Source organism: Gadus macrocephalus, chromosome 7 (genome assembly GCF_031168955.1).
Source record: "Gadus macrocephalus chromosome 7, ASM3116895v1".
Lineage (NCBI taxonomy): Eukaryota > Metazoa > Chordata > Actinopteri > Gadiformes > Gadidae > Gadus > Gadus macrocephalus.
In genome coordinates this window covers 23956723-23967332 of record NC_082388.1, presented here as the reverse complement: position 1 = coordinate 23967332, position 10610 = coordinate 23956723, and the positions used below count along the sequence as shown (strand labels likewise).

General features: G+C 44.2%; 1 protein-coding gene across 4 annotated transcripts in view; it reads right to left on the bottom strand.

Annotated features, from left to right (window-relative positions):
- Positions 1–10610, bottom strand: part of nsd1b (nuclear receptor binding SET domain protein 1b) — a 28743-nt gene that overhangs the window by 5216 nt on the left and 12917 nt on the right. For all 4 annotated transcript variants that reach the window (XM_060055995.1, XM_060055993.1, XM_060055996.1 and 1 more), the window contains 10 exons: positions 8967–9146; positions 8418–8574; positions 6469–6674; positions 5360–5472; positions 4787–4933; positions 4015–4137; positions 2797–2913; positions 1442–1583; positions 682–788; positions 176–374 (listed from right to left, as the gene is read on the bottom strand). In XM_060055995.1, the coding sequence (XP_059911978.1) occupies positions 176–374; positions 682–788; positions 1442–1583; positions 2797–2913; positions 4015–4137; positions 4787–4933; positions 5360–5472; positions 6469–6674; positions 8418–8574; positions 8967–9146 (1491 nt within the window). The remainder of the gene's footprint in view (positions 1–175; positions 375–681; positions 789–1441; positions 1584–2796; positions 2914–4014; positions 4138–4786; positions 4934–5359; positions 5473–6468; positions 6675–8417; positions 8575–8966; positions 9147–10610) is intronic.

The following is a 10610-nucleotide window of genomic DNA, read 5'->3' as shown; positions in this document are numbered from 1 at the left end:
GTCGCTTTGGATAGGAAGCGTCTGCCAAATGTCCTGAATGTAAATGTTTTATTTATTTATGTTTAGGTTTGTTTCCTGAAAGGTTGCGCTGTCAGGTTTCAAAGAGGACTACTTGGGGACAAATCTCCTCACCATAGTGATAGCAATGCTATCATAAAGGAGTCTGGTCTCTAACCTGCGGGCCTCTTGGTAAGGTTGAGGCAGTCGGCGTGGTACACCTTAGGGCAGCCCGCTCTCTTGCAAGACACCATCTGGCCCCCGTCTCCACAGCTGAAGCACTCGTCCTCACGCTCTTTGGTCAAGACGGCTTGGCTCTTCCTCTTGGCCTGGTTCTTCTTCATCCTGCGGCCCTTGTCGTCCGTCCGGGGGTTGTTCTGGGCAGGGAGATCTTTTTTTATTCATTGCATTCAATTCTGACTTTCTTCAACTCAAAATTCCCACTTTCCATCTGGACATGAACGCAGCATAATACTTTACTGATGGTTTTCCCATCGGTGCAATTCCAGGTTCAGGAAGTAAAAATCGTTCAAATCAAGTCGTTTGTTTGTTTGTTTTCTAGTCATCAGTTGTACCTCTGGGTTTGTACTTGTATGCAAATACAAATAATTGGCTGACAAAGCTGGCTGTAGGAGCAGGATAAGCCCCGTCTCTCTCTCTCTCTCTCTCTCTCTCCCCCCTTACCTTGGGTCGGACCCCCAGGAAGCCACTGCAGTTGGCAGCTCCACATTTACACACCGTCTTCCCGTTGCCTAAACACTCAAGGTTGTAGTTGAAGGTCAGCTCGATGCCTGGAACGCAAACACAAAACAGCAGGTGGTGATGTTTTTTTTTGTCTCCCAACAATCACATCGTTCAGACGTTAAATTCAGACGTTACAAATGCTAGTCATATTTTTATCATCAACATTTTGATGATAAATGTTATCTTTAACTCTCTTTAAATGATAATTAAATTTTTCTATCAGAAGTACAATCACCGATGCTTGCTTATTTTGACACATTGTACTGAACTGTATATGCTCCTTCTGTAATCCTTCTTTGAACATACACTTCAATAGACTTTCTGGTGAAGATCTGGACTTAAAGGGACAAGCTGGGATGGGTGGGTTGTGGGGGGGAAAGTATTTTTTCGCATTACTTGAACATTACCCATTTTTGGGTCAAAATACTGTGAAATATGAGTAATGTTTTATATATGAAAAAAAAAAAATAAAGTTCCATTTCTTCATATTGTCCATTTTGGCATATTGTTTATAAAAATATATTAAACAAATAATATATAAATAAAAAATAAAAATAAAAAAAGAAGTACAATCAATAAAATCATTCTTGTATACATGCAATAATAACCGACTTGTTTGTGCCTCACTAACAGCCCATCACCGTCTATCACCATGGTTACCCATGTTCAAACAAACAAGAGGACCGATTGGCTCTCTTACCGGCGGGGATGTCCACGAGGGCGAACAGCCCCACGCGCGTGTCCCCGCCCACGGTCCACTTCTGGGTCTCACAGTTGGGCTGGCAGCTGTGGTTCATGAAGCGCGCCTCGTTGCCCTTGGGCCCGGCGTCGATGACCCGGTCCTGGAACCCGCAACCCAGAGGAGAGCACCGAGGTTGTGGAGGAGGAAGAGGTCAGATAGAGACTCTTCATTTTTCTCTTTGAAAAGCTAGTAAGAAATTTGGAAATCTCTTCGACTTCCTGTGATTTTTGTTTCCCAGTAAATAATGAAATAACAGTATGAGGTTGACCAATACATAGAATATCCAGCACTGAAACCTTATCTAAGGGTGCACTCACATTAGTCCATCTGGCCGTGGCCGTGGCCGTTTTAGCACCTAACTGTGCTCAAATCTGCCAGTGTGAGTGTGGCCAGTCTGGCCAGGCCAGGCCAACTTGGCCACTTGGGAGAGGTGTGCTGCTACAGTACGGGCCACTACGGTACAGATGCTAATGAGCCGACACGTGCACACGCACGGCTACGCAACCTGAGCTGAATGACGTATAGTCCATGCGACGACCATGGAAATAATAAAGGCGACGAGCGTTCTTTCCCATTAAACGGTAAACATGGCGTCAAGCGGTTCAACTGTTGGTTCACGTTGGTCCCATAGAGAAGTCGAGTGTCTGTTAGCCATTTGGGCATCCGATGCTATTCAGGCACAGTTGGAGAAGACCCACAAGAATTCCGATGTATTTGGGAGAATCCGCGAATCAATGACTTTATTATGGTTCATGCAGCGGACGCTTGGTGATGACGTGTTACGACGTGATGACGTATGTACAAGAGCCTACCGTGGCCAGGCCACAGTTGCGACGGCCCACGGCCACGGCCAGATGGCCTAGTGTGAGTGCAGGCCAGAGAACAATGGGGCCAGTTGAGCACGGTTAGGTGTGAAAACGGCCAACGGCCACGGCCAGATGGCCTAGTGTGAGTGCACCCTAAACCATAAGATGTATGCGTAATAAGTATAATCCTGTTTTTTCTTCTTTAACTTTTATTGAAACAGAGAAGCTCAATTTGAGTCCCAGGACCTTGTCTGCAAAAGGGAGCTCACCCAGTCTTTCTCAGCTTGTAACTAACTCCATGGCCTCACTCTCATAGCAAGTAGGCTATGAGGGTGAGTTAAATCGCTATAATGCAGATGTTATGCATGGATGAACGTTAGAAAACAAACAACATGGTAGCTGTATGTCAGCATTAATGTACACTTGAGGGAGGGGCTGTGAAACGTGCCGAGCACTGAGCCCACTTTTTCACAGTTTGTTATCTGTGGGTGTGAGGCTGAGTGTCACCTTGTCCAGAGTCAGCATGTAGAAGTTGCAGATGTCGTTCTCCTGGGCATGCCTGATCCTGGATCTGCATTCCTCCTCGTCGATCACCTCCCCGACATACTCGCTCACAAAGTCGCCCTGGGAAGACAGCAAGCGTTCCAAGTCTGTTATAGACATGTGCTTTGGTCATTTGTGAATGCAGAGGGGATTCATGGACATGTGTGCTGCCCTGGGAGGGGGATGATCTCTCCCAGTTGTATTACCACTTCACCCAGTATATATATATATATATATATATATATATATTAGAGCTGTCAGTTAAACGCGTTATTAACGGCGTTAACGCAAACCAATTTTAACGGTGTTAAAAAAATTATCGCGCGATTCACGCAATTATTTTATAAAAAAAAAAAAATAGATTTTTTTTTTTTTTTGGGCTCAAAACAAAGAAGCAGTAGCCTGACTGCTATGTTCAAATGACATTTGTTCAAAGCAGTCGTTTAATTGCACTATTTGGCTCTTTTTTTGTAATGTCCTGTTTTGATCAGTATATGCCAATGTTGTTATCAATAAAAAATCATTTGCACAAGGCAAGCCGATGCACTTCACCATGTTGATGAGATAATTAAAATGAGAAGAATTATGGGACAAAAAAAAATCAAAGGATATTTAGCATAGAAAAATAATTTGCGATTAATCGTGAGTTAACTATGACATTAATGCGATTAATCACGATTAAATATTTTAATCGCTTGACAGCTCTAATATATATATATATATATATACTGGGTGTAATATAATGGGTCATATTTGTACCATCATTTATACTTTATATATATATTTAAATATAATTTATTATGCAGTTATTCATATAAATTGTATAATTTATAGTGTTTACAGTTTCATTAGCATTAATTAATGACTTAATAAATATTTGTATTATCATTATTTGAGTAAGCAGTTGTAGTGCAAGCATTAGCAGTGTTAGCATGGGAAGGGTTGTCCTAAGTAGTGCTAGCATTAGTAGTGTTAGCATTAGTAGTGTTAGCATTAGCAATGTTGTCCCAAGCAGTGTTAGCATTAGCAGTGTTTTCCTAAGTAGTGTTAGCATTAGCGATGTTGTCCCAAGTAGTGTTAGCATTAGCAGTGTTAGCATCAGAAGTGTTAGCATCAGTAGTGTTGGCATGAGTCGCGTTAGCATCAGGAGCGGCAGCAGAGCTAGCAGAAAGCGACCCCTACCTTCTTGATGATGTGGCCGCAGCGAAGGCCCCAGCCGCGGGACAGCGTCCTGAAGATCTCCACCTTGCTGTACTGGCGCTTCAGGAAGGCCTGGTTCAGACAGCGTTCCCCTGCGGGGCACACCTGCAACAAGACAAGGCCACGTATCAAGAGGATTCTTTAGTTGTCATCGCAGTAGAAGTCCGATACAACAACATGAGATCCCTGCATTTAACCCATCACTGGGAGCACTGGGAGCACTGGGAGCAGTGGGCAGCCACCGTAGGGCGCCCGGGGACAAACTCCTGGTCTACTGCCTAGTGCCTAGGTCAAGGGCCCCGGCAGGAGTATTAGCCTAGCATGGATGTTCTTTCGGCGTGGGAGGAAACCAGAGCTCTCCGGAGGATACCCACGTGATCACCGGGAGAACACACAAACTTACCAACCCCAGGGGATGGGTCCCCAACCAAGGACCTTCTTGCTGTACATTGTCGTCAATAAGCTTTGGCTAAAAACACTGTGATGCAAACATCAGCTGACTGTCTCAAGCTCATCTATGACCACCCCTGGAAGGAGGGACCCCCCACTCAGCGTTCCTCCTCAAGGTTTCTTCCTCGCTGATCAAGGGAGTTTCTACTTGCCCTCTTGGGGGCTGGGGTCAGGGGGGTGTCATAAATATTTGGCTTGTTAAGCCCCATGAGACTGTAATGGTGATTAAGTGTCCTCAAAGTGTCCGTCTGAACTGATTGAAACCAGGTGACTCTCCCACAGTCTGTGTGAGCGGAGTGTTTACCTGGGGGTGGCACTCGTACAGCAGCATGCGGTTGATACACTCCGAGTCCGTCCCGCACGGGCTCTCGTCCGACGCCTTACAGTTGCACCTCGGGATCTCCGACAGGTCCGCCACGATTATTTGCACCTTTCCTATCGGCCGGTTCACCTGATGCCATAGCGGGAGGAAAGGCAGCGTTCGTTTTGGCATCTCATTCACGAACACTGTAACTCACATTGACTTCAGCGTTACCATGACTCCAACTCACATTGACTTCAGCGTTACCATGACTCCAACTCACATTGACTGAAGTGCTACCATGACTCCAACTCACATTGACAACAGTGCTACCATGACTCCAACTCAAATTGACTGAAGTGCTACTATGACTCCAACTTACATTGACCACAGTGGACTATAGTGTGCTTGGATGACTCCAACTCTGGGTAAACTGTGTATTAACACACAGGACAAGGTGAATACTTAAGCAGGGCCAAAAGTGAGTCCCCTCTCCTAAATCTCTTGATTGAGGCCTTGAGACAATCACCCCCCCTCCCCCCCTCCCCCCAGCGAGGCCAGGCGGTCCTTGCTGACCTTGATGAGTTTGAACGGCGGTGGTTTCCTGTTGTTCCTGCGGTCTTCCTGGAGCTGCCGGAGCTCCAGCTCAGCCTGCAGCTCTCGAAACCGAACGGCCGCCTCTTCCAGCGCTGGAGAGAGGAGAGCGACGGCAACACCGGAGGGACATTAGAGCCGGCGTTCAGGAGACACCAGGTATACAGCTAATGTTGATGCAAATATATGTTTACAGTAAAAACTAGGGATGCACCGAAATGAAAATTCTTGGCCGAAACGCGAAACCGAATACCGAATGTGGCTTTTAATGTTTTTCATTCATTTTACTTTAATTTTTCACCATTGCATAAATCAAACAATTAAATGTCCTTTATAAACTTTTTTGTCTTGCTTTTCTATAAAGAAAATCAATGACAAATTTGATACAAAATATTTATTTAATGCTGAACGTTTTCTAACATTCCAGCAGACATTATAGCAAGAATTTAAGAACAATGTACCTTTAAATAAATGAGTACAATATTTTTTTTTTTATAAAAAAAAAAAAAATGTCGGTGTATTATGTTCGGCCTTTTTATTCCTTCGGCCGAAACCGTTCAGTGTTTGGTGGCCGAATATTCGGTGCATCCCTAGTAAAAACAATCAAAAAATGTGAAACGTATAAATTAATAGCTGATAACGTATTTGTGAACAGAAGGTACAATGTCTGGTGTGAAACAGGGAGGATCAAAATGATGAAAAGGTGACACATTATACCACCAGGTGTGAGTGTGATTAGCCGTTACAAGCCGTTCTGATAATCGGCCTCTTCTGAGATTACAACTGGGCGTGTCCACCTAGATGCGTGCAGAATAGATCATTCTACCAGCCTACCCGGTGGACTGAAGCAAACGTTGCTCATCTAGCCGTCGTACATCTAGGTGGACACGCCCACTTGTGATATCAGAGGCCGATTATCAAAACGGCTTGTAACGGCTAATCACACTCACACCTGGTTGCATAATATGTAAACTTGAGACACACACACACACACACACACACACACACACACACACACACACACACACACACACACACACACACACACACACACACACACACACACACACACACACACACACACAGCCAACCTTTCTTGTAGATGCCGTCCACGCCCTTGCCCATGCGCTCCTTGCTGTTGGCGTCCACGTCCATGTAGGGGAAGACGCGCGCCTGGTAGGTCCACAGGTAGTCGTTGGAGCCGAAGAAGTGCACGGGGAACTCGCCCACGTCGTGCTTCATGCGCTGGATGTTCTCCGGGATGCTCTTGGGGTGGCTCACCTCGGCCGGCCACCACCTGTACCCCACGACCGCCCAGGGGAGGAAGACGAGGAGGAGGAGGAGGAAGACTGGTCAGTGCGAGTTGTTTTGTTATGAATGCCGGTCCGAACATACACTACCGTTCAAAGGCTTGGGGTCGCTTGGAAATGTTCTTCTTTTTTAAAGAGAGCACAGTTTTTTCAAAAAAATATTGATTAATTAAATTAATCAGAAATAGAGTCTAGACCAGGGGTCACCAACCTTTTTGAACCTGAGAGCTACTTCATGGGTACTGAGTCATACGAAGGGCACCCAATTTGATACACTCTTCTCAAATAACAAATTTGCTCAGTTTTCCTTTAGTTATGTATTAATAATATTGATTAATGATACTCATCTATGTGAAGACACTGATCATGTTAAAGATTTCTCACAATTATTATCAACAATCTGTTAAAAAAGGTGGGAAAGAGTTGTTCAAGAATGAGCTGTGCTATTTTCAGAACAGGCCTGTGGGCGCCTCATGTGGTCCTTGCGGGCGCCCTGGTGCCCACGGGCACTGTGTTGGTGACCCCTGCTCTAGACATTGTTAATGTGGTGAATGACTTTTGTAGCTGGAAACGGCTGAATTTGAACTGAATATCTACAGAGGTGACCAGAGGCCCATTTCCAGCAACCATCAATCCTGTTTTCCAATGGTACATTGTTTAGCTCATTGTGTTTAAAGGCTTATCGATAGCATAGCACAGGAGCACAGATGAAAAAGTGTGAGTTATCATGGAAAACATGAAATTGTCTGGACGACTCCAAACTTTTGAACGGAAGTGTATATCTGAGAGAAATGTTCGGACCATCATCCCTATGCAAATTATTATTATTATACGAGAGAATAATAGAAATTGCTGAATCGATATTCTGCTCTTCATGTATTTTTCTTATGTAAGAATTAGGATGACTCCCTTATCATCCTAGTTGACCTGCCGGTCCAACTAGAGCAGGGCGGCGTGTGGCTCAGGAGGTAGAGCGAGTTGGCTGGTAACCGGAAGGTTGCTAGTTCGATCCCCGGCTCCTCCTAGCTAGAGTGTCGAGGTGTCCCTGAGCGAGACGCCTCACCCTGACTGCTCCCGACGAGCTGCCCGTCGCCTAGTATGGTTAACACCGCCGTTGATGTGCGAATTTGTGCATGAATGGCTGAATGTTCGGCAATATTGTAAAGTGCTTTGAGTGCCCTGCCACTGGCTCTAAAAGCACTAATAAATGCAGTCCATTTACCATTTCGAGACGCTGATGTAGCGTTTACTTGGCATTACTTGGGATTTCATCATCAACACTCCTGCGCGTGCCTGTCATACGTCTGTCTTGACCAATACTACCACAACCATCACTGGGGAATCCAACCCTCTGCCTTTAAGGCTGAGTGCCAGACAGCAAAGGCAGAGATCAATAATTTAACTTTCTGCTTTGCTTTCCACGTGCATCAATTATTAAATAGTTTTATTGGGTGTGCATTTGTATCAAGTTCGTAGGAGTGTGTTTGCATCAAAGTTGCTGTCAAAGCATTGCTGAATGCTTTATGATTCGCAGACTCCTTGTTTGGTTAAGTCATTATGGCCATAGTTCAGGGAAGACTTATCATGTCGGTTAGCACTATTTGACCTTTAACAGCTTTCACTGTTAAATGTTTTTAATTTTATCCTAATGAAGCCTCTGCTAAATCGTATCTAAAGACATCTCAGCCTCCTCTCTAAAGGAGAGGAGGCTGTCAGTGTGGCGTTCTGACCTGTACCGGCCCACTTTGACCCACAGGAGGTCCTTGTAGTGGGGCTTCTTTCCCGCCCGGCAGTCATTGCAGTACCAGCTTCCTTTGGGCATGTCGATGTTCAGACACTCCCGGTGGAAGGCGGCGGGGCAGGACTCGCAGCATAACAGACTGCCCCCTGGAGCACAGGAGGCGCAAGTGCAGTTCAGTTATAACCATTTCAAAATGTTAATAAAAATAACTAATGAAAATAACTAATAAGACATATTTTTATTAGTCATTATTATTCATTCTTTTAATTCATTCTTTTATAATTTATCTTTATTCATTTAATATTTTAAATGAATATATTAATATAATGTATCAATAAATTATTATTTAATGATATCATCCATATACATTATCCATATGTTAACTTGATTCAAAGATTTTACAAGACATAAACTCAAGGCAAAATACGCAAAAAAAAAATCTATTCTGGAATAAACTTGTATTTGAACCAAACATCTATTCCCTATGCGTGGGTTAACATCGGACCAGACCGCGTCACGGCGGGGGTAGCCGGCTTACCCTCGGTGCAGACGAAGCACCAGCTGACGTTGACGTGCTCGTGGTTCTTGACGCCGCGGCGCGCGCTGAAGTGGTTGGGACAGACGATGCTGTTGTTGGACAGGACCACGCAGCCCGCTGCCAGGCACACGTCCGTGGCGTGGTAGGCCACCGGACAGCGCACGCAGCGCATCAGACGGCCTGGTGCGCGCACACGCACACACACACACACACACACACACACAGTAGAACAGAGCGGACACAGACACAGACACACACACATACAGTAAAACAGAGCGGACACAGACACAGACACACACACATACAGTAAAACAGAGCGGACACAGACACAGACACACACACATACAGTAAAACAGAGCGGACACAGACACACACACACACACAGTAAAACAGAGCGGACACACACACACACACACACAGTAAAACAGAGCGGACACACACACACACACACACACACACACACACACACACACACACACACACACACACACACACACACACACACACACACACACACACACACACACACACACACACACACACACACACACACACACACACACGTTAGGCTTCAAGAGACCTTGGGGATAACAGATGAGACCCATTGAAACTGAATTGACAAACAGATAAAAGTAGGCAGACTCAATTTGCAAAATAAAACTAAAAAGTAAAGTAAATCACCAACTCGACAACATCTAACCGGAGGCACCAGGAGCCAAATGTGATGCGCCAAGCAAAACTAGCATTTCCTGCAGAAAGTGCGGTGAGTGCTGTAGTACAAAGGGAGGTTGAAAAAGTTTTTTAATAAAGCCAAATAGATTAATACATTAAGAAATGTTAAATGGCTTAAATCAAGTGAAGGGATTTGAACAAAAGTTCAAAAGTCTAAATGGAGTAAACAATGTAAACATGCACACCATTTAAGAAAAAGTAAATGGTCGGAAACAAATAAAGTGACAGCTGAATGAAAAGCGCAAAGCATTGCTAAAAATGCAGAAATGTAAACGGTCAAATGTATTGTCCTGCACTGCTGGTGTGTGTGTGTGTGTGTGTGTGAATGTGTGTGTGTGTGTGTGTGTGTGTTTGTGTGTGTCTTTAAGAGAATAGCGAGCCGGTGTGTGATTAAAAGTAGCCCAATAGAGTGGGAAAAACAGCCCAATCTGGCAACACTGCCTGAACGCCTTCCAAAAGTAGCCCAATCCAGCGGGAAAAAACGCTCATCTGGCAACACTGCTGAACGTCCTCACGCTCCAGCGTCAACGTAAATCAATGAGACCAACTGAAAATGAAGCCGGTATGAAACGAAAACTGTTATTCTGAATAAAGTTTAAATGATAACGAAATTCCGTTTGGATATTATTGAGTAGTGTGTAGATTTGTTTAATGATTTGAACGAAGGTAAACGGTTGAAAATTGATTTAGTTACGTCTTAAACAGTTGAAGTACCAGAGGAGGGCCTCCCATGTTAAAAAAAAATGCAATATTTTAAAAGTAGAATATCTTAAAAAGTATCAAATACTTAAAAAATCTGAATAGTTATTCTGAATATTTTTAGAATTTGAATTAGAATTACTCTAGGTCCCAAAGTTTATAGAGAATAATAAAGAAAGAAAGAAAGAAAGAAAGAAAGAAAGAAAGAAAGAA